A 25,316-nucleotide genomic window follows, 5' to 3' on the forward strand; every position below is an offset into this window, starting at 1 on the left:
GCATGTAATGAATGACAGAATTGAAGTAAGTTGCTTTTTTTTTCTGAAAAACATAACTGTTCAAAATTGTTTCTGGTAAGTTTCTGATATGTAGAGTAAATTATTATCATCAATAGTCTTCCTACTGTGCAATCACACACCAGAACTTCTTGCACTTCTCCTACTGTATCTTAGGACACATTGATCAGCCTTTCCCCATTTCTTTACACCTTTTTCTCCCCAGCCTCTGATAACCACCATCCTCACAATTTCAATGACTCCATATCTGAGTGAGATCCTGTGGACTTGTCTTTCTGTACATGGCCTTTCACTTAATTCAACTATCTCCAGTTCCACTTGTGTTATTAAATGATTTCATTCTCTGTTATTAAATATTTTTAAATACCATGTGTACTTATCAAATTTTCTTTATCCATTATGGACACTTTAATTGTTTCCATGTTTTCACCATTGTGAATATTGCTGCAACAAACTTGAGAATGCAGATACTAATTTTACTTTCTTTTGTTATCTACGCAGTGATTGCTAGATCATGTGGTAATTCTATTTTCACGTTTTGAGAAAACTTCATACTATTTTCCACCAGAGTGTACAAATTTACTTTCCTATGAATGGTGGGCAAGGGTTCACTTTTCTCCACACCCTCACCAAAGCTTGTTATCTTCCATCTTTTAATAATAGCCATTCTTGCTATGATAAGGTAATACCTCATTGTGCTATTGTGGTGCATTTCCTGGATAATTAGAGACATTGAGCATTTTCCCTTGCCATTTTATGTCTTCTTTTGAGAAATAAAAATCGAAGTCAGTGTCACTTGAATAAACTATGACTGTGTTAATAGGGACATATTTTCTCATAGATGATGTTTAGAGTTTCTAAGCCATAGTTATAAATAAGAAGCAAACTGTCTTAGAGTTAACTTTTACCATTTTCAAATTCTTGAAAAATAAATATTAATCAGCTTTTATATGTAAGAGTAGGCATTTATTTTAAACATTAGGAAGTTGTATGAAGGTAAATGGTCTTTAAAAGAGATTGCAACTAATCACTTAATAACAGGAAGAGCTTTTCACAATATTCCATATAGTTGATCACCTGCCAAAACTTTTTAGCAGCATGAGTTCTGGGAATATTAATGTACTTTTAATGATGCTGCTGACAACCAATCTGGAAAAGAGGTGTGTGGGAAGTAGGCTGTATAAGTTAGAGGCTGGAGAATTGAGTCAGAGGGAAATTACATAATTAGTTTCACTTTTTTTCAGGAGGAATGACCTGTCTCTGAATCTGTAATAACTGTCCTTTTCATCACTTGGATAGGTTATGTTTTTCTAAAGTTCTTGGTAATTTTTCCAGCCCAACTATGGAGGAATAGGATTAAAAAAGAGGTGAAGGTACTAAAGAAAAAAACTAGAATAAACAGAAATCCAGTTTAGAATTATTCTAAAATGGTTCTATCATGCACATAGAAGCAAATATTGCTTAAGCCACAGAATTGACAAGATTAATAGGCAAAAATGTGAGCTGCCACCTAATATTTAAAGTCCCCTGCCTATGTGTATCCAGTCTGTAGAATACAGTCAGTGATTTAAGATCTAGACTGCCAATAATATGTTCATTTCATGAATCACTTAACTCAGCCTGTGATTTGAGAAACCACAGCCCAATCATCATTCCACATAGGAAAAAAGTCTAATTAGCTAAATCTCAGGACACTTGTAACTTCCAGAGGATAACTGTGCACTCACACATGTTGTGTTACAGGGCAAAGAATCCATCTTGGGGACATTTTCATTCCCTGTGCCAACTGGTAAAAAATGTTTCTTATTTGAAGAGTCATATTTATACTAATTTATAAATATAAAATAATAAAATAAAATCAGAAATTTTATCCTATCCTACACATGATTAAAATTTCAACATTTATGTATTTTCTATTGTAAGAATTCTCTTCTATCCACTAGTTTCATGCTAGTAGAAAATTCAAATTTAATATCTTGATAGAATTATTGTTGTACTGCCAGAAATAAGACATAATTCAATGAGGAAACTTCAAAATAGACTATTACATTAAGCTTACAAAATCTATATCAGTGCATACGAATTTAACAGGGAAGTAAAACACTTCACATTTATCCACTCAAGCATTTTTTGTTTTTTATAAAGTTTTATGAATTTTACATTTGAGAAATATTATTATTAATGTTATGAAAAAGTGGCATTAAAATAGAGATTTACAAGCTGGGTGCTGTGACATATGTTGTAATTTCTGCAGCTCAGGAGACTTAGACAGGAGGATCTCAAATTCACAGCCAGGCTCAGCTATGGCGAGGAGCTAAGCAACTCAGTGAAACCTTGTATCTAAATAAAATAAAAAATAGAAATGGGGATGTAGCTCAGTGGCTGAATGCCCCTGGGTTGAATCCCTGGTACAAAAAGGAGAGAGAGAGAGAGAGAGAGAGAGAGAGAGAGAGAGAGAGAGAGAGATTGATTTACAAATGTTATTAGATACATCACTAATTACTCTTATTGTTTATAAACAATTTTTACTGAAAAATTGTGCATCAATACCATTGTGGATTTGCAAATGAACTGGTTCCAGTTGGGTCAATTACAAATAATGCTGATAGCAAAACACTTGTATTTGTATCCTAATATATAATATTACCAAAGAATAGAATCATTAAATTGTTATGTATGTGTGTATTTAAATTCACACAAATGTCACAATAATGTTTACAAACAAATTAAAAAAAAACTTAAAAAATTTTATATTATAATGGTATTTACTTTATCTTTATAATCATATTTCTTAGGATGATAGCATATTTAAGAATCACAAAACAATGAGTCTGTATATTTCAGAAGGCATTGCCCATCAATTATTTCCCACTGAATAAAAAATAACACTACTACTGGACTATAAAAGCTGGTTCACTTTTGAAAATTTCTATTTGAGCCACAAAGATTATAAAATCACAGGGAGAAATATGGATATTCTTTTTGTGGTTGAATTGTTAAATAATAGAATACCAAAGAGAAATGAGGCCACATTTTTAAGTACGTGAATCAATAAAATATAGATTTATTTTTATCAAAGTACATCATTTCAGTGATACAATTTTTGTTCATTCAAGTAGATTAAATTTAAGAATTTCAAAGCAATGAACTTTAATATAAAACCATGAAATAAATTACTCTAGATTCTGACCTAGGAAAACAAAGTACTTGCCCTTGCATATAAAAGCATTTCAGTTCTTACCTTTGTTGTACTGTGTGTTTTCAGAAGCTGGGTTTTCTGGAGAGTTGGAGAGGTAACATTAGGGTCAATGCTCAGAGAGGGCTTGCTCAGGCTTACCAATGCTTTCTGACTCCTCATGAACTCATTGTTGCTGAAGACAAAAAATTCTCAATGTTGGTAAATATTATATTCTTATTAAATTGTTATTAAATACTCTCCAAATTTTATTTTTCAGGGAAAGATCTACATGTGAATTTTAAGGAATGTAGGCTTTTGACTCAAATTCAATGTAGTTTCTCAGCAATATTCTGAGTATTTCCAAATTCCCATTAATAGTTTTCTTCAGTTCTTGCTCCCAATTAATCTTTGTCATTTCTTTAATATACAAAAAAATTGCACTTTCTACAATTTGCATTTTTATCTTACTAATAACATTTTTTCATCTCAAACTTGTGATGTCAAACCTAATTATTTTGAGATCACTATCATTCAGTTGTAAAATCATTGTTAAAAGTTACTCCCTTTCATTAAAAAGTAAAATTCACCTTATTATTGTTCATTGATCAACATTTGCTGTATAGTATGACCCTGATTCTCTTTGTAAACATGTCCGGTATTTGGAAATCCTTAGACAATCATTCTCTAAATATGCCCTAAAGTCACTATGTGATTCTTGATTTAATCCAGCTGGTGTTTTTACATCTACTGATATGCACACATAATTTAATTATTTTCCATTTAAATTTTTCTACAAATATACATATCATAATAATAGTGTGTATACAAGTAAAAGTGTTAATACAATGTCATATATTTTATATGTATCACACATAAAAACACATATACATATACTAAGTTCAATTACTAGTTTAAATAAGGCTAATGTCTATATATTTGTCAGGAATATTATTAAGGTCTTTGAGATAAATAGGATTATCTCTTTTACTTTTTAAAAAATTCCATGCCATATGCACTTATTTTTATTTTACAAAACAGGAAAGTTTTTTACTTACTTACTTATATTAGCTTACCTTTTTCTTTTTTTCTCTCCCATTCCACATCCTCATTTCCTAACCCTGCTCCAGAGTCAGTTCCTAAAATTATTTACACATGCTTTGGCCTCAGGGTCTTTGCATACTTATTATGCTATTTCAAAATTGAATAATCTGGAACAAAATCTAGCTCACAAGTGTCTCTTATTGAGTTGATATGTTTATAATTTCATCATTTTAAAATATATTCCTATTGATATTCATTAAAAACATTGTTCTTAAAATGCTTATAAATGTGATCTCAAGATTACATCCCTATAGTAATAAAAAGGTCCTTTAACTTTACAAAAATTTACAAAAATCATGACCAATAATAAATCTCAAACAGTATATAATTATGATATTTAAATATGATTTGAGTCTTTAGCAGTTTTTTGTTGTTGAGCTTCTAAGCTTCGAAGTTAAATTTAAATTTTCTGTCTATTAGGTTTCTAATGCTGTATTTTGTAAAACTGATAACAGCATTGACAAAACCAATTATTGATATGATTTTCACATATGATAAAATAAAATCTTCTATACATATATAAATAATAATTAATAGAAATCAATTTTCTAAAATTTGATTTAACACATTACTATATCTACACCATTTTAGACAAAGTTATCCTTTATATAATCCGTGTATTATTTTAACAACAACTGGACAGTGAAGACAACCCTTGAAAAAACTATGGAAGTCTTTTTTTGTGCAGTGTCTCACTGTTGACTTGAGGGTAACTTCAAAAAATAAGTTGGGTTGATCAATGACTTCATTAGAAATAGTCTCATAGATTTTTGGTGTTTTCCTCTTGTGAGTCACCTTTATGTCTGCATAGCCAAGAGAGTTTATCAGCAGGGTTTAGCTTGTGCAGAAGAGTTTTATTCTTCTTGAGAATCCATCTAAAACAGTAAAACATGAGAGTCCACCAGCTGTTTGTTTCCCTTAAGGCTGTTCATCTCATACTATATAAAATTATTTTATTGTAAAAATATTTCACATTTGTCTCTAATGCTGTACAAATTATTTAACAATAGAAATTTCTATTTTGACTTTAAAATCAACTGAATCAGGTCATTCAATCTCAATCAGAAATACATTTAAAAATACAAGAATACCCATATGTTGACAATTTTGGCAGAATAAGTCAGTCTTTTTAATAACACTATTGGTGATATGAAAGAATTTTAACTATTGAAATTTTAGTTTTCATAATAACATAATATAAAGCTAAATGAAATGCAAAAGTGTCCATCTCATTCAGAACTATACTTAATACAATTACTCAGAAAATTGAAAATCTTGTTAAAACAATGTTGCTGAGAAAAAAAAATTGAGAAATGCTCTATGGAAATTATTACTAGAGCTCTACAGTAAATCAGAATGAACAATACTGAGCTTATAATTTATAGCTAGAGTAAACTTTCAATTTTTTTTTTTATATTCTCATTCCTTGCTACTAGTTTTTCATCTATCTTTACTCTTTCCATCTCATTTTCATATGTCCTTCCAGACCCAGTTGTAAAAGAGGTTACATTCTGGAGTTATATTAACTACATAAAACAGAATGACTGAAGAAAGTAAACAAAAATATGACTGCCTAGTGCCTTGTGATAAAAGTAGTTAGTTAATAGCATGACTGTAAATAATCATTCATATAATTAAGTTTCCTGAAGTCAAAATCTGCTTATAGATTCCATACCAAAAAAAATAATATATGGCAGTGAATGAATCACTGTGTTTATCTAAAATTTCTTTTTTTTCTTTTTTTTTAAACAGGGGAGAGCACAAACACAGTCTCCCATTACCAGAAATTATGCAGTCAAGTTTCCCACATGTGGGAAAATTGCAAGTGTGAGAAGTAAAATTTGAAAACTTCCATCAAAGTGTTCTTCAAATTCTAAAGATAATATATGTTAAGGTAATAGCAGTCAAAAGTTGGAAGTAAAACAGAACTACATAGAAAGCTGTTATTTCACTCCATGAAACATTTTAGATAACAATAAAACCATTACCTTTAAAATTAAGTTTATCAGATTTTGAGGAAACTGAATGCAAAATAACATGTAGATAAACACTATTTTAGTCCAGAGTTAATCTCAAAGGATACAAATAATAAAACAGGCAATTCAGAAAGAGACAGTATTTAATACACTTAATTAGAAAAGCAAAATTGGTATGACTCTAATATATGAACCGTTGTTGCATTGATTTAAAATTTGGTTTCCAGAACCAAAGCAATTTAAAGAAAATATTTAGTTTGTATTTATTAGCCTCAAATTACTCCACCCCCAACTACAGTTTTAAAATTCTTTCTCTTTAAAATAAATGTTCAACAATTCTAACAATTTTCTTTTACATTTGTTTGTTTTCTTCACCTATTTGCTAGCTCTCATGCCCTTTCATATTCTATTTCTGGCCATTTCCAACACTTGACACATTTATTAATTTATCTGACTTTTTTTCTAAATATCTTAGTAAAACTTGAGTATGAAAAAATCATTTTGTTCCAGAGCACCTGAACGTATAGCCCCTCCCAAATATTTTTTTTAAAGTAAAAGCTTAAATAAAATGTGGAAACATTTGTTTCAGTTAATGAATATCTATGAAGTAGCTCTTCATAAAACATTGCTAAGCCCTGGATAAGAAATTGTTCCTACCATTAAAGAACTTTGGTTCCATCAGATGTGAACACAGGCAAAAATGGAAAGACACTTGTAATATAAGATAGCCAGGAGTATATTGAATTTTATGGAAGCACATAGAAATGCACCCCACTTATACCCCCTCTGTTGGTTGATTCTTTATAGCAGTAATAAACTTTGATTTAATCATGAATTCTGATTAATGAAAGGAATTATTAGTAATCTCAAATTCACCATTAGAATCCAGGTCTGGACCCTACATGGTAACAGTACAAAGATTTCTAGTGCTGATTTTTCTTTCAGGGAGACATAATATGAGTTAACTTGACCCAATTAGACTAAAAAAAAGGGGAAGGGGATGAGATATTCTCACTTTTCTTCCCACCCAATGTGATCAAGGTAACCTGAAATTCTGTGGCAAGGGGCATCTTGTCTACAACCAGACTTAAAAGTAAGAAGACAAAGATCACCATCTGGGCAGCAGACACAGCAGTGGACAGTAACTGGTCAGTTAATATTGATGTGGAGGCACTAGTCAACAAACAACACTGTCTGATTCATTCTACTATCTTTCCTATTCTCATCTCCTCTTCCTTCCCTTCATTCCTCTTTGTCTAGTTCAGTGAAATTTTATTATTCCCCTCCCTATCCTCTTTATTGAGGATTAGCATCTACATATCAGAGAATATTTGGCCTTTGATTTTGGGGGGACTGGTGTATTTCACTTCCAGTTTCATCCATTTAGTGGCAAATGCCATCATTTCATTCTTCTTTATGGCTGAGATATATATATCTCATATTTTCTTTATTCATCCATCTGTTGAGGGGCACCCATGTTGGTTTCATAGCTTGGCTATTGTAACTGAACTGCTATAAATATTGATGAGGCTGCATCATTATACTATGATGATTTTAAATGCTTTGAGTACAATCTGAGGAGTTGGATTGCTGGGTCAAATAGTGGTTCCATTCATTTTTTATTATTCTTTAGTTCTTATGTTGAGCGATAGTTAAACAGCCATTGATTATATTATACATTATGCCTGTTATTTATACTGTGCTATATATTATTTTACATAAATGTATTTATGGCATTAAGCAAACTTAGTATCTCAGCAAGTAAACAAATGTGCAGAATTAGACAAAACCTGAGAAGAGACAGACCTCTGAAAAATATACTCAAATAAGTTCAGTCTTGTTAGTGATTACATTCATGTAGCAAAATCCATTTGTAACTCATTTAATCATATAAAGAATAATAATGGGTGCTGAAAGGATACTCGGTAGTAGGACTCATGTTTAGCATGCATCAGGTCTTAGATAACAAAAAAGAAAAATGAAATATTGGGAGATAAGATTTGTAAAAAGCACACTTCACTTTAAAACATGGCTAGTGTATAATAATTTAGTTTCACTTTCTGAAAAATCACCTTGACTTTTTATGAGTTAAACTCAATAAAATACATGAAACAATGACATGAACAAGTTGGTGGTGCAGTCAAATATTCTTGAAACAAGATCTCAAAATGGAATATTTTCTGCTTCAGATTCTATTAAAGCATTAAAATTATAGATGCCAGATTTCAATGAGAGTTATTAAGGCCAAGTATGGTAGCTCAGACCTGTAATTCAACAACTTGGGAGGCTAAGGCAGGTGAATTGCAAATCTGAGGCCAGCCTGAGAAACTTAATAATATCCTGGCTCAAAACAAAACAAAAACAAATTAAAAATGAAGAGGGATGTAGGTCAGTAGTAGAGTGCCCCTAGGTTCAATCCCTGGTACTGCAAAAAGAAAAATGTGAGTTCTTTGATCCCTAGGCATATCTGAAAAGAAGGTGGTAGAAAAGATAGATCTTATCTTTAGCAGAGTCCAACTACAAACCAAATACTGGGAACTGCCAAAAAGGTACCAGACATCTTTAAAAAATAGGTAGCAACTGAAAGTAATCTCTGAGTGCTTGTTTTATTCAGAGGGCACTAATTTCCAATCACCTTGGCAATTCTGTCTTGAAGAAACCATCTTTTTCACACTGCATTTTCATCATGCTTCCATCTTCAAGAAGTTATAAGTAGAAACATAAGATGAGAAAAATTTTAAAATAACCAGTCTCTCCTCCCAACTAGTCTTGCAATTATAACAGTTTCATGCTAGAGTTGAGAAATGCCTTCAATTTAATCCAAAAAGAAGAAATTTTGATTAATACATGTTTTAGTGAGCTAAAGACCTCATAAGAAGCCATGCATAGTGGTGCACACCTGTAATACCAGTGGATCAGGTGGCTATGGCAGGAGGATTCTGAGTTCAAAGATAGCTTCAGCCACTTAGTGAGGCCCTAAGCAACTTAGTGAGACCCTGTCTCTAGAGAAAGATTAAGAGGTCTGGGGATGTTACTAGAGGCACTCATGTTCATTCCCTTGTAAGAAAACAAAACAAAAAAAAAACCCTACCTTCCAAGAGCAATATAGAAGAAGAAAAGTTTATTTGGGCCCCTAGTTTCAGAGGTCTCAGCCCATGGATGGCGAACTCCATTGCTCTGTGCCTGAGATGATTCAGAATATCAGGTGGCATCCTCGCCAGCACTTGTTGTTGTTTGACTTCGTAATGGCTGCCATTCTTACCGAAGTGAAATGGTATTTTAGAGTAGGTTTAATTTGCATTTCTCTGATTGCTAGAGATGTTGAGAATTTTTTTTTGTGTGTATTTGTTAATTGATTGTATATCCTCTTCTGAGAAGTGTCTGTTCAGGTACTTGGCCAATTTGCTAATTGGGTTATTTATTTTTTTGTTGTTTAACTTTTTGAGTTCTTTGTAAACTCTAGAGATTAGAGCTGTATCTGATGTGTGAGGGGTAATAATTTTGTTCCCAGGATGTAGGCTCCCTGTTTACCTCACATATTATTTCTCTTGCTGATAAAAAAACTTTTTAGTTTGAATTTGTCCCATTTGTTGATTCTTGGTTTTAACTCTTGTGCTATAGGTGTCTTATTAAGGAATTTGGGGCCTGACCCCACATGATGAAGATTAGGACCAACTTTTTCTTCTATTAGATTCAGAGTCTCTGGTCTGATTCCTATCTTATTGATCCATTTTGAGTTAACTTTTGTGCATGGTGAGAGAAAGGGATTTAATTTCATTTTGTTGCATATGGATTTCCAGTTCTCCCAGCACCATTTGTTGAAGATGATATCCTTTCTCCATTGCATTCTTTTAGCACCTTTGTCTAATATAAGGTTGTTGTAATTTTGTGGATTTTTTTTTGCCAAATTCTTTACATTTGTAGGGCTTATCTCCAGTGTGAATTCTTCTTTGTTAAATAAGGACTAATTTTTGACTAAGAACTTTTCCATATTCTTCACATTTATAGGGATTTTTCAGTGTGAATTCTGCTTTGCTTAATATAGATTGATTTTTCTTTAAAAACTTTTTCACATTCAGCCCATTGGTAGGGCATCTCTCTCGTGTGGGTTCTTCTGTGGTAAATAAAACCTTTTTTTTTTTTTTTTTTTTTTTTACTGAAAGCTTTGCCACATTGCTTATATTTATAGGGCTTCTCTCCAGTATAATTTCTTTTGTGGTAAACAAGGCCTGATTTTTTTACATGATTTCTGGTGTTTACTCTCACTTGTAGCATTCCATATTTTCTTTTGTTGTAAATAGTCAAGATAACAATTTCTATATTTTTCACTTATCACTTTGTGAAATATATGTTTTATGCCTTTTCTGGTGAATATTCATGGGCATGATTAGGAGTCATGACCAGGAAGGCCAACATCACATCTCTATATACTTTTTTCTGAGCAAGCTGAAGGCATTTCCACTCCAATTCAGTCATATCAATGACTATATCCCTGAATGTTAACAATTCTATTTCCTTGCTTTGGGGGTTCTGTGTGTTTTCCCCTGATAGTTTTCAGCACCTGAGTAGTGTGGTGAGCCGTTCCTGTGGACTGTGGTCGCCATTACATGATGACGCTGGCTCCGCTGTGGTCTGTGAAGGACAACTCCCTATCAGAGAGAGTTGGCGTATTGTCAACTCCTTATCAGAGAGAGTTGGCGTGTTGTTTTCTAGCACCCTGTGAGAAGGGTCCACGTGGCAGCTTCGCATTGGGGTTCGTGGTGCTTTATTAAGGCTGGGAGGGGCATCTGAGGAGGATTAGAAGAATTATTAGAAGAATGTCAAGGGCCTGAATAAACTGCTGAAAGAAGATTCCTGAGTCGCGTCTTCCTTGCGGGCAAGGGGGTCATGACAGAGTAGCACAGAAACCTGGGGCTTGTATTCTAGGAGAAGAAGTGTAGAAAAAGACAATCTTTATTGCATTATTAAGCTTCATTTTCTGAGGGCAGAAAAATGCTTTGTAAAAAAAATTAAAATTAAAACTTCAGTGACTTTAAAGATTTTTCTCTCAAAAAAATCTTCATATTTTAATTATTTTAAAATTTCGTTCATCATTTTTTATCTTCTATTATTAAGAATTCTTTTAAAACTTAACTTTGGGGGTTTGTTACTGGACCACATAACCAATGAGCCACATCGCATCTTTTTTTTTTTTTTTCATACATTCGACTCAATTGGGTTTTGAACTCCCCAAATACATAATACAGACTCACTTCTGTTACATACTCACATTTTTACATAATGGAATATTAGTGACTGTTGTATTCTGCTACCTTTCCTATCCCCTACTATCCCCCCTCCCCTCCCCTCCCCTGCCAACATCCCTCTCTACCTCCTCTGCTGTTGTTCAATTCTCTCCCCTTTTTTTCCCCCCACCCCCTTGCCCCTCATAACCTCTTATTATTTTGTGTATCACTGAAGGTCTCCTACCATTTCCATATGTTTTCCCTTCTCTCTTCCTTTCTCTCCCCCCATTCGTCTTAGTTTACTGTTAGTCTTTTCCTCATGCTCTTCCTTCCTGTTCTATTCTTAGTGGCTCTCTTTATATCAAAGAAGACATTTGACATTTGTTTTTTAGGGCTTGGCTAGCTTCACTTAGCATAATCTGCTCTAATTCCATCCATTTCCCTGCAAATTCTATGATTTTGTCGTTTCTTAGTGCTGCATAATACTCCATTGTGTATAGCTGCCACGATTTTTTTATCCACTCATCTATTGAAGGGCATCTAGGTTGGTTCCACAGTCTAGCTATTGTGAATTGTGCTGCTATAATCATTGATGTGGCTGTATCCGTATAGTGTGCTCTTTTAAGGTCCTCAGGGAATAGTCCAAGAAGGGCAATAGCTGGGTCAAATGGTGGATCCATTCCCAGCTTTCCCAGGAATCTTCATACTGCTTTCCAAATTGGCCTCACCATTTTGCAGTCCCACCAGCAGTGAACAAGTGTGCCCTTTTCCCCACATCCTCGCCAACACTTATTGTTGTTTGACTTCATAATGGCTGCCAATCTTACAGGAGTGAAATGGTATCTTAGGGTGGTTTTGATTTGCATTTCTCTGATTGCTAGAGATGTTGAGCATTTTCTCATGTGTTTGTGGATTGATTGTATGTCCTCCTCTGAGAAGTGTCTGTTCAGGTCCTTGGCCCATTTGTTGATTGGATTATTTGTTATCTTATTGTTTAATTTTTTGAGTTCTTTGTACATCACATCGCATCTTTTTAAAATTTTTTATTTAGAGACAGGAGCTCACTTAGTTACTTAAGACCTTACTAAATCCTAAGGCTAGTCTTGAACTTGTGAACCTTCTGCCTCATCCTTGTGAGTTGCTTGTTATTACAGGCATTTGCAACAGCATCCAGATTTTTTAATCTTCTTTACACCAGGCATGGTGGTACACACCTGTAATTCCAGTGACTTGAAGTCTGACATAGAAGGATTATAAGTTCAAGTTCAGCCTTGGACACTTATCTGACCTCCAGCACCCTATGGTGTTGGCAGCCATCTGATGCTCCCAGGATGATGCTGACCTGAGCTGAGTCCACAATCAGACAATATTGTGTCTGGATCCTTCCCCCTCACTGGCTGCTGAGGACACACAGGGCAGAAGATCTGAGCTGTGTCTGTAATATCCAGGATTCTGTGTTCCTGTGGGATACCCAACTGCTACTGCTGCTTCCAACAGAAATCTCCTTTCAGCTGCTTGTGACCCTAGCTCTCACACCTCTGTCAGTTATGATTGACCCTCCAAGAGGGAAGTGTAGAAGGTCTCATGGAGTGGGGAGAGGGGAATTTGAAGACTCATTGAGCCTATCCACCTCCTGCTTCCTCTCACACCTCTTTCAACCTCCCTCAACCACTCTTCTTCTGCCCCAGGTGAAATGGGCAGTGGCACCCAGGCAGCATTGACAGCATGATGTGTTGCTAGGGCACCATGGGGATCCTTTTGAAGTAGGTTCAATGAGGCCTTTCATTCGTTCACCTTCTTATGGAAACATTTGGCTGCATGAGTTCATTCCCATGGTCACTGTCACTGACTTGTCAGTTCATTCAGGTACTTCACACCTTCTGAATTCATTTTACCTCCTTTATCCAATATGTGATCACCAGGGAGAAGAGCTGTTCATGCAGTTCCTTCCTTTGATGGCACCTCTCAAACCACCTGAAAGGCAGGAAGGGTGAAAATGATGACTTCTATATGAAGAAGAGATTATTAGCCTCCACTCTAGAAGTCACATCATAGCAATCTTTATTGGGTTTTAATGTTCACCAAACTTTAGTTCACGTTGATTAGTGGAGCCTCAACTCTGTTCTTCCTCCCTGCTCAGTGAATGAACTCCTGAAATGACACCCCACATCACATTTCATTATGTAACCATGAAAGCCTAATTATTGAGTTATCATTCAAAAAACTATGATGTTGGTAATACCTGATCACATAAAAAGCAACAACACTGTATGAGCTTGCTTTTGAAACTAAATGCTCTCAGTTTGAATGCTGTCTCACAGATTAAATGCAACTGAGTTTGTGGTCTGCCATATTATCACAGGGAAATATATATTTATTTTTTGAAATAATGTACTCTAGTGCAGATTACACTGAAGAAAAAAAGGGAATACAACTTTTAGTAACTCTGAAGATAGGCTGAATTTACAAATTATGCAAGTATTCATACCTTTCTCATCATTATTGGCAAACAGCAGAAAAATTGAAAAAAAGGAGAGGCAGGATTGAAGGGTAAAAATGTATTGTGAAGTAATTCACTATCTGACATTATTGTAAGGAAACATTCACCTAACTAGAGTTTACATTTGGATAGTACTGTGGCTTGTGTTTTTAACTGACCTACCCAAAATAATTGTTTACCATTTTACAATTGGAATGTATTCAAGATTTTGAAATGTTGACTGACTCTCAGATCTTTGGGTCTAACCTAAAGCAGCTATGATACTGAAGGCAAATTGAATGAGAGCATAGCAGTGTTAAAACAAAGCTTAACTGACATAACTTCACAGGTGCCCCCTACATCTGCATTGTGGCTATGTTGCTAATACTTTTATGATGACTATAAATCACTTTCACTTCTCCATGCTTAGTAAAGTATAGAAATGTCAAAAACTGTCAGTATTTTATTGACTGTTCATAGTAAATTTGGCTCATCTTGCCAGCCACGGTAGAACATAACTGCAATTTCAGTGACTTAGGAAGTTGAGGCAGGAGTATTACAAAATTGAGTCCAAACTATGCAACGCAGGAAAATCCTGTCTCACAATAAGATTTAAAGGAGGCTGGGGATATAGGTTGGTGGCAGAGCACTTGCCTAGCATGTGAGAGGCCCAGGAGTCCCCAGTACTGCAGGGGAAGAAATCATCATTATTATTTTACAAGGATATTTAATCCTAACATAAGGTCTAAATTGTTATTAAGAAAAATAGACAGTCCAAAAATGTACTGCTGTGATCTAGTAGTCACTGAACTAGTGACTACCCATCAGCCTGTGCACAGGGTGAATGGGTGAGAGTCTATTTGCTATCCTAACTGACAGGAGGTGGTGGAAGAATTGGGGGACACCCCACAATAGGACTTTTCACCCCACTTAATACCACCACCTTACAAAGTCAACTTGATGTTAAATGGTTTTGAACACCTGATATATTTAATGAGAACTAAAGCTCTTTACAAATATGAATTCATTAATGGATTTAATCAACACTTAATATTCAGTCTCATAGTTTAATCAGATATTTATTACATGTCCATTAAAGCAGAAAGGTTTATTCACATTACCTTTAAAATATATCTACAGTTCTCTTATGAATCAACATAAATTGATTTTGAACAGTTATCTATCCAACCTAAGAAAAATTCTTGTTTTCATTGTTTAAGAGTACTACTTGCTGTAAGATAAACATTCCTAGGATTTAATTGTGATTGTATACAAAATGATCAGCAACATAAATCAACATTACAGCTAATTCATTAAAAGAATAATAAATGTATGATTTTCAGTGCTATTCATTATGCTGTATGTGTAGAAATGTACAGCTTCAAAAGACAATGGTATCTTTGTTTATGATTTTTTTTAAAAAAGGACACAATATTTTTATTTATTTTATTTTATTTTATGTGGTTCTGAGGGTCAAACCCAGTGCTTCTCATGTGAGGGGAAAGTGCTCTACCACTGAGTTTTAACCCCAGCCCTTACAATGAAAGCTTGTTGAACAAAGATTTAAAGGGTAAGCGGTTGTATTGTTGTAAAATAAACATGCCAGTTTACCATCCTAAAACATTTTCTTAAATGTACTGACTGAATTTAGAAAGCATCCTTGATCTTGATAAAATTAATTAAAGATAAATATCAAATTAAGTTGTCAGTGAATATTAGAATCCTCATAGCACTGATATCCTTTGTAATAAATGTAAATACACTAAATTTCATTGAAGTTCAAAGAGGTACAAGATCATCTAAGAGATCAAGCATCTGAGAAATTTTTTCTGTGATATGTTGTTCATAATTGTTTTTGCGCTTGACTTACATTTTGAGCTATTTAAATTTCATGTGGCAAATAACAATGTCTCAAATTTTATTTATATTAGGGATCAAACCCAGAGGAACTCTATCACTAAGCTACATTCCTACACTTTTTTTTTAGACAGGATCTTTCTAAGATGTCTAGGCTGCCTTGAACTTTCCATTCTCTCCCAAGCCTCCAAAGTAACTGAGATTGCAGGATTGTATACCTGTTAAAATTCACCCAGTTGAATATTTTTTTTTGTATTGATAATTTACCCTAAGGATCCTTTACCAAAAAGCCATATCCCCATCCCTTTTTCTTTTTTGAATTTTAAGACGTGATCTGACTAAATTGCTTGGAGCCTAAGTTGCTAAATGTGCCCTTGTACTTGTAATTCTAATTTAGCCTGAAATTACAAGGATGTGCCACTGTCCCTACCAAAATGAGAACTTTTAATGATAGTTGTACTAAAATATTTTGCAGTCTGAAATATGTTTCATACAGATATTGAGTTTTCAAAATGTTTTATTTATTTATTTTTTTTTAGTTACACTTGGACACAATATCATTATTTTATTTATTTTCATGTGGTGCTAAGGATTGAACCCAGGGTCTCGCACATGCTAGACAAGCACTCTACTGCTGAGCCACAATCCTAGACCAAGTTTTCAAAATATGTAAATTAAAGCAATTTCCCTCTCTCTTTACAGGGCTGAAGATTGAGCCCAGGCCCTTGAACACACTAAAAAATGTTCCACATTGCCAGGCACTGTGGTGTGTGCCTGTAATCCCAGCAGCTCACGGAAGCTGACACCAAGTCCAAAAACCAACCTTAGCAAAAGTGAGGCACTAAGAAACTCAGTGAGATTCTCTTTCTATACATAAAATACAAAATAAGGCTGGAAATGTGGCTAAGTGGTTGAATGCCCCTGAGGTGTCAATCCCCTGTACCAAAAAAAAAAGTGCTCCACATTCTATACATATTCAGCACTCAACTTGAATTTTCTATGTATTACTATGTATACTGTATGATTTTCTGAAATACAGGTACAAAAACTATTTATCATTGGGAAGTTCCTTAGTCACAGTTTCCACAATTCTTTTATTACATGATGTATTCATTTTGCTTTTTACATACAAACTACTGTATACAGCTATAAGTTATTGTTAATTTAGACTTGAATCAAAAATATTTTGAAGTAATGTTATTTACAATCTCAGAGGACATTTTCTAAAATAGTTTGTAGAAATCAGATGTGCTACTCATTTCTTAAAACTTTGTCATATTACATTAAATTAGGTTTGGCCTAAGGACTACTCCACCCTTGAATCTGGGATCTAACAATGAAAGTAATGCTCACCCTACCTAATGAAAGCCTATGTAGAGGATACCCCTAATACTGCAGAGTCTCAGAAATGACAGTGCTGAGCGTGTGAATTGTGGAATCCTAGTAATGGAGTTCTGTATGACCTGGGGAGCTGTTTTCAGCCTCACTATTCCTCTTCATCATCACTGCCCTGCCACATGGGAGGCATAAGTGCTGTAAAGCTATTCAAGCCCTGAGGCTGACAAGTAAGTGGGTAATTTGTTTTCATTTTCTTTTACTTGCTTAAGATACTCCACTAAATGTGACATGTCTAAGGAGTTTTCTTTTAACCTTAAAGTAGGGGATGAAAACAAAAAGCTTATTGTCATGTAATTATGATTCTGAGATATTTACATTTAAGACTTATTCACACCTTGAAGAAATCTAATATTTAAAATACAACAGTGTTTCTTATTATTGCTTGTGAAGCCTAGTATGCTCTCTGAGCTATGACATATTAAACTATTAGTAAAATTTTGAACAAAAGTTAAAATACAAATACAGTTGTGGCCTAGGACTACACTCTGAGGATCTCCTGAGTATGACAATTATTGTATTTTTTTTGTTTTGTTTGTAAATATGAAGCCAATGATGCATAGCTCAATATTATGTGTCTGAAAAAATCATCATCAATAATAAGGTGATTGAATTTTCAAAAAAATATACATAGTAGTGGTATTCATTATGCCATATTTGTACATGACATTATTTGATCAGTTTCATATCTTTTCTTCCCTTTATCTCTTTCCCTGATGCCTTTGCTCTATCTACTTATTTTTCTTCTTTTCTTACTTTTTAAATTAATGCATTATAAATACTTATAAAAGTGGAATTTCAGTGTGGTATATTCACACACAGACAAAGCATAATTCTGTTGATTTTGTTCTGCTGTACTTCCCAATGCCCTTTCCTTCTACCTCTCTCTCCATTTCCTTTCTTTACTCTATAGGTGGATGTTCTATTTTACTGAGATTCCTTTTTTATTCGGTTTTGTTCTTTGTAGTTTCCACACATAAGAAAAAGCATCCCTTGACTTTCCAAGTCTGGCTTATTTCACTTATCATGATTCTCCAGGTCCATCTATTTACTAAAAAATACAATTATGGGCATACTTATATACATAAAATATGTTTCAGAAAAATAAAGTTTGCATGATGATCTAAGTCAAATTATACCAAAAATAGAAATCACACTCTATTTCTTTGAAATCTTTGAGTGGAAATATGAGCAGAGAAAGCAGAATTTCTGCCAAGCATGGATACTGATAGAAATGTAGCAGAAAGTTCTGTGCACAAAGTTGAATGGGTGATCAGTTCCCAGAGTTGAGCAAGTGCAGGGTACAGAGTTTGCTCTTTTTTTTTTCTTTTTTATTTTTTAATTTTATATCATGTGCATATGTTACAAATAAAAAAATCATCTATTTTTAAAAATACTTCTTTGTTTGCATTAACACACTTCAGCAAAGAGGAGGAACTGGCATTCAAATATGGTTAGCCAATCATGACCATGTTAATTGTACAGACTTTTCTTTCTTATTCTTCGGTGCTGAGGATTGAACCCAAGGACTTGTGCATTCTAAATACACCTCAGCATTGAGCAGCATGCCCAGTCCCCAAAGATACTTTTCTAAGGAAACAGTTCTTACATATTATGAACTTGGCACTGAGCTAGGTGCCATAAAGAATAAACATAAATAGGACAGAATCGAATCCCTTTAAAAGGTGAAGTCAGCGAGGAGGAGGGAGAAGGACGAGAGTAATGTAGGAGAACACTGGAATTCTCTTCATGTGTCCATTTAGTTTTGCTATCCTTTATGGAGTTAGTTCATGCTTCTTGTCTTGACAAGTCTTAGAAATCAACTAGAAAATACATATTTTATAAATGAATTTGATTACTAAACAAAGTATTAAATATATCAATTCTAGACTATTTATCTTTATATACTTCTGCAGCTCTTTCTACCCTCTGTTTCTGGGTTTTGTCATTTTTTGTTATGAAAAAAAAGGCATGGAGGAGATCCTAAGCAGGTGGACTCTTCACATCTTTGCTCCATTTGATATGTGTCTGTGACAATGAAACCCAAGAGGTAGCAGAGGTGCTAAAAGCCCCAAACAATGAGTGTGGGGTGGGGAGATCAGAGGGCATTTCACACAGCAGGCTGGGTAAGTTTCTAGTCCTTACTGAGGATGGAAGCATTAGGGTGGAGGAGGCAAAAAGATTATTTGCATGAAAAATGTTTTGCCTACCACTTGTTGTGATTCCCATTTATCTGTAGTTATGTTTTAAAAGCTGCTTCCTAAGGAAATTCTTCCAGCCATTTCTCAAAGTAGTTTTTTTTTATTTTTTGTTTTTGTTTGTTTGTTTGTTTGTTTTTTTTGCAGGAGGGAAGAGATTGTCAAAAAATTTAAGTCATCTTAAAGGACAGAGGTTTAGAAGCATTTCATTGTTGCAATGATCCAAACCCATATATGTCATTTCTTCCTCAAAATCCCACTTGGTGGTCTTGCCTGGCAGGGTGCATTGCTGGTGAGGATGAGGGGTGTAGGTGAACAGAAAGGGGTCTTCCTGTGGTGGATGGTAAGCGAGAGAAGGAACGTAGCTGTTGAAATCCACAGGCACTTTCTCTTCATAAAGCTCACCCCCTGGATTTGGCCATAATGGGTGGCAGCTGGTTTTGGCAGCAGGTGGATCCAGGGGAATCTGCTGGGGAAAGTTCTCCAGAGAATTCTGGGAAGGAAAGAAGTCACAAGGCCAGCCGGTCAGAGGAAAAGGATAATTGGGACAATAGTTGTCATTGAGAGGGCTTCTCCCCAAAGCAGAGTTTTTATTCCATGCTTGCAGATTGTCATAATCTGAGTAGACTCCAGAGGCAGAAGGCTGAAACAGGTCTCCACTATTGTAGATCCTATTACTGGAAAATCTGCATTTTTCATACAGCTTAGTGGGGTCTAAGGTGGAAGCCGGGTCTGCCAGATCAGTGGTTCCCCCTGAACCATAACTCTTGGAGAAGGATAAGCAATCATTCAGTGAATTCGGCTGGGGAGTGTTAGCTATTAAATGTCCACTGTAACTGCCAGGCAATTGGACACCTTCCTGGAATGACCAAGTTAAAGGTAAACTTCCCTGACTTTGTGTTTCACCTGGAAGAGACTTGGATCCTGGGTTCCCCTTCAGCTTTAGGGAGACAGAGGCAGGTGCCCCATGCACTTTCTTCATTGCTCTTCTTGCCTCAGCTTCTAACTTGGTTTCCGGCTTTGGATGATCATGCTCTCCCTTTGACTGGAAGAATATGAAGCGTCCATCGTGTCTCCAGAAGTTGGTGACGGGGAAGCCCCCATGGCCTTGGCAAGGAATCAGCTTCAAAGGCCCATTACAGTTGGGACAACTTTTCTTCTGCTGCTTCTGCCAGGCTTTGTCACAGATTGCAGGTCTCAGGTAGACCTTGCGCCCCTCCTTGGTAGAGCAGTTGTGGCCGCACACGACCACACCCAGACAGGACTTCTTGAGGATGCGAGAGTTGTGGTTGTTCGTATTGCGCATGGCCCAGCTGCTCAGGTGCCGCTGCGCATTCCTGTCCTCTGAGCTGTAGATGTGCTTCACATAGGAATCTGGCCACTCCTGGAACCAGTCAGTCTTTTTCACATTCTGTGGCAGTTTCATGTCATTAATGTCCCAGTTTAATACCTCTTTGTCTTCAGAATCAAAGTCTTCAGGTTCCATGATAAAGTCAGGTCACCCACACATTTTCCTCTATTCAATTTCCTTCAATTTGACCTTGAGAATTTGCTCTCAAAGGTTCTTGATATAGGTGGATTAGCCTTCTGACTTCTTATCCAGATGTAGACAATATTGTCAAGAACTCATCTCCCGTTCAGGTCCCAGTAAATTCTGGTCATTTTCCTGTTCCCTATTCCAGGTCAGGGTACACTATGCTAATGAGCTCTGGCAACAATCCAATCAAAATCTAGATGCTCTCAGCTCAGGATAGGTAAAATCAGCCTGTTTCTTCTCAGCAGCCAACAATGTAATGAATATTCTATGGTGTGCTTCTGAACTTTCCCCTTCTTTATGTTGAGGACCTTGTAACTGAAATGGACATTGAGAAGAACCTTGTGAAGAAGTACAGATGTCTTCCTTCTTGTTTCATAGGGTAAGCCCAAGCAGATTCAATCACTGTATATCTTCATTCTCTTATCATTTATCCAGCCTCAAGAGCTCCCACTCATTGGTAATGGAAACACTCAGCAGAGCCCAAAGGGGAAGGCTTGCCAGGGGCAGCAGGCCAGTAGACCTTAACAGCCAACATCACAAAGGAGGGCTGTCTCCTCTTCATTTGCCCAAATTGCCGAAGGCTTGGTGCAGTGTGACCAATAGGCCTTCATTCTGGAGCAGCAGAATGGTGTCGGAGAGCTACGGGAGGAGGCCCAACAATGAGTAGCCACCACCTGGTCGTCTTCGGGTAGAAAAGGAGCCAGAGTTTGCTCTTGAAGAGTCCTGAGTGTGTGGGTAGGAGAGCTCCAAGTACCATACTAGGAGGAAGGACCATTCAGGGTCTTGGGGAAGTTCACACAGGAAGCCAGCCTATAGGGGCCCAGTTAATTGGCTGCCCACTTCTCCCTATTCCAACCTAAACCTGTCACCTGCCTCAAAGGAATCAACTCAGAAGACTCAATCCACTCCCCTCACCAGAGGAATTGAGGTCCAAAGTGTCAAGGGTCCTACCCATACAATCAATAACTGATTGCCACATGGATAGGTTAGAACAGAATATGCTGTTGAGCCCCTTTGGATGACATCCTATGAAGAACACTCTGTGATAGTCACCTGAATCTATGCACTTGAGGGGACTAACAGTCCATTTTGGGTTTATTGTGCTTGGGTCTCTGGCCAGTCTAGATAGACATGTGCTTGGTCAAGTAGCAGCTAGGGTGTCATCTGGCAGAGTTGCTCAGAGCTGCTAATCTGTCATATGGACACAGAGGTATGGGCATGAGGGCTCATTGGAAGTGGAGTCCTCAAAGCCTGAGACCCAGAAACAGTCCAGCTTCTGGAAGCATAGGCTGTACCTATACATGCAGGCAGGCACTGTAAAGTGAGCTGGGAAGGCTAAAGAGACCAAACATGTCACCAAGGGGCTTTCATGGCTCCTTTTCCTAAAGAACAAATCATGAATGAGTTTTGGCAGAAAACCCTTATGTTTATGTGTGGTGAGCCGTTCCTGCGGACTGTGGTCGCCATTACATGATGGCGCTGGCTCCGCTGTGGTCTGTGAAGGACAACTCCATATTAAAGAGAGTTGGCGTGTTTTCAGCCCCTTATCAGAGAAAGTTGGCGTGTCGTTTTCTAGCACCCTGTGAGAAGGGTACACGTGGCAGCTTCGCATTGGGGTTTGCGGTGCTTTATTAAGGCTGGGAGGGGCATCCGAAGTTTAGTAGAAAAATTATTAGAAGAATATCAAGGGCCTGAATAAACTGCTGAAAGAAGATTCCTGAGTCGCGTCTTCCTTGCGGGCAAGGGGGGTCGCGACAAGTGGTGCCGAAACCCGGGAAAAAAGAAACAAAGAAAAACCCAGGAACCAGAACTTTCAGCGGTCAGGGAGGTGCACCGGTAAATCCCAGGTAACGTGGGACCCGCTGTTAAAAAGCGGGAAGCTCCTCTGTAAAGAGAGGGCGCTACATCTTATAGCAATTGCACTCTGAATTTTCGTTTTGTCTTCTGTGTATTTTCGTTTTGTTTTTGTGTACTTTCACTTTCGATTTCTGTGTTTTCTTGTGTTGCGTCATGGGTGCTGTGACTTCAAGTCCACTTCTTCTGGCCCTCGATGGCCTCTTACGTTCCAAGGGACTGGAGGTGAAACATCGCACCTTAGAAAGATTTTTACAGAGGGTAGATGTCGCTGCACCGTGGTTCGCATTTTCGGGCAGCCTCACTACACCCAGCTGGGATAAATTAGGCAAAGACCTTGACTTTGCTCGTGAGCAGGACATGTTAGAGGGCGGGGTGATACCCCTCTGGAAGATGGTCCATAGTTGCCTTACGGATGGCAGATGCCAAGAAGCGCTTGTTAAAGGGCAGGAGGTTTTAGAACAATTGCATAAAGAAAAATCAGAAACAACAGAGAGCGAAGTGTCTCAGGAAGAGGGGAGTGTGCGGGGCGTGGAGAATGGGAGGAGACTGTATCCAGATCTCAGTGTGCTGCGCACACCCCCATGCGAAAGTGGGTCAGAGGCAGAAGACGCTGAGGAGGAGGAGTTAAGAACGCTGTCCCGGCAGCTAGGGAGTTTAGGTACAGGGAACAGAGATAAGCAAGGGCTCAAGAACGGGCGGCCTCCCGATCCGCCTCCGTATGGCGGGGGTGTTTCGGGACGAAGTTTCCACGCCCAAACATGGAGGGCTGTTAACGTTGAGATGGGTCTTGCTTATCCAGTTTTTCAGGATGATAATAGGGGAAGATTTCATGAGCCTTTGGATTTCAAGATTGTAAAGACCCTGGCGGAGTCTGTGCGCACTTATGGGGTCGATGCCGCCTTTACACTAACTCAGGTAGAGAACCTGTCTAGATATTGCATGACTCCCTCTGATTGGGCTAGCCTCGTTCGGGCTTGCGTCTCCCCAGGCAAATATTTGGACTGGAGAGCATTTGTGCTAGAGGGCGCAGCAGAGCAGGCCGCCCAAAATCATGCAGCAGGACACCCCCATTGGGACAGAGACATGCTTTTGGGACAAGGGAGATTTGCTAATCAACAGACAGGATTTCCTCCTGAAGTATATGACCAGATTAATAGTATTTGCATTTGGGCATGGAAATCACTTCCTAATAGAGGAGAGGTGTCTGGTAACCTGACTAAAATTGTACAAGGCCCTACAGAACCCTTTTCAGATTTTGTAGCAAGGATGGTGGATGCCGCTGGAAAAATTTTTGGAGATCCTGATAGAGCCATGCCCCTTATCAAGCAATTGGTTTTTGAGCAATGCACCAAAGAATGTAAAACAGTGATTACTCCTTATAAAAATAAAGGCATAAAGGCATGGATGAAGGTGTGTAGAGAGCTTGGAGGACCTTTAACTAATGCAGGTCTTGCAGCTGCTGTCCTTCGGGTTACAAAAAGGGGCAGTTCTGGTGCCGGAACATGCTTCCGTTGTGGTCAGCCTGGTCATCTCAAGCATGAATGTACCAAAAAAGACAATTTCAATGGACCTCCCCATGGTGGCTTTTCCAATGGCCCTTGTTTACCGGGGTTGTGTCCAAAATGTAAAAAGGGGAAGCATTGGGCAAAAGAGTGTAGATCAGTGAGGGACATCCATGGGCAGCCTATTTTAACTGGGTCAAAAAACGGCCGGAGGGGCCCTCGACCCCCAGGGCCCACAAATATATGGGGCAATGGAGAATGTCACACCCGAACCCAAGACATGGCCATCTCTATGCCATCCCATGAGACTCGGAGAGCCACTGCAGGTGCAGCGGGATTGGACCTCTGTTCCACCTCCAGACTCGTATTAACACCTAAGATGGGAGTCCAGTTGGTAGAAACTGAGTTCAAAGGGCCTTTACCACCTGGCACTGTGGGCTTATTGATTGGACGTGCTTCCTCTATTTTACAAGGTCTTCATGTTTTTCCCGGAGTCATAAGCCCTGATACTGTGGGGACAGTAAAAGTCATGGTGGAAGCTCCAAGAGGCATTGTGTCTATCTCCCCAGGGGATCGGATTGCTCAATTACTAATTTTGCCTAGTTTACATAACCACTTCCCGGCTGACTCACGGTCACGGATGGGAAGTGAGATTGGTAGCACTGGAGGGAATTGTATCTATTTGTCATTGGGTATGAGCAACCGCCCCACCTTGGAATTAATCATAGAGGGCAAATCTATTGTGGGACTGCTAGATACAGGCGTAGACCGTAGTATTATAGCCCTTAAAGACTGGTCTAAGGGATGGCCAGTACAGACTTCTGATCAATCCTTAAGGGGACTTGGATATGCCCAAGCTCCTCAAATTAGCTGCAGACATCTATCCTGGAAGGACCCGGAGGGACACAGTGGTACCTTTCAACCTTATGTGCTTGATTTACCTATTTCTTTATGGGGCCGTGATCTGATGGAAGACATGGGGTTCACCCTTAG

General features: G+C 37.2%; 1 protein-coding gene across 1 annotated transcript; it reads right to left on the reverse strand.

The window, feature by feature from the left end:
• Positions 1-19,602: 19,602 nt before the first annotated feature.
• On the reverse strand, positions 19,603-21,068 carry LOC101977702 (chorion-specific transcription factor GCMa). Its single transcript, XM_005340234.4, has one exon. The coding sequence runs from the start codon at positions 20,911-20,913 to the stop codon at positions 19,603-19,605; it is 1,311 nt and encodes a 436-aa protein (XP_005340291.2). The 5' UTR covers positions 20,914-21,068.
• Positions 21,069-25,316: the final 4,248 nt, after the last annotated feature.

This window comes from Ictidomys tridecemlineatus, chromosome 11, assembly GCF_052094955.1.
Source record: "Ictidomys tridecemlineatus isolate mIctTri1 chromosome 11, mIctTri1.hap1, whole genome shotgun sequence".
Lineage (NCBI taxonomy): Eukaryota > Metazoa > Chordata > Mammalia > Rodentia > Sciuridae > Ictidomys > Ictidomys tridecemlineatus.

Bases quoted from the DNA above. Each gene is read 5' to 3' on its own strand.
- LOC101977702 (XM_005340234.4), bottom strand. From the start codon at position 20,913: ATGGAACCTGAAGACTTTGATTCTGAAGACAAAGAGGTATTAAACTGG.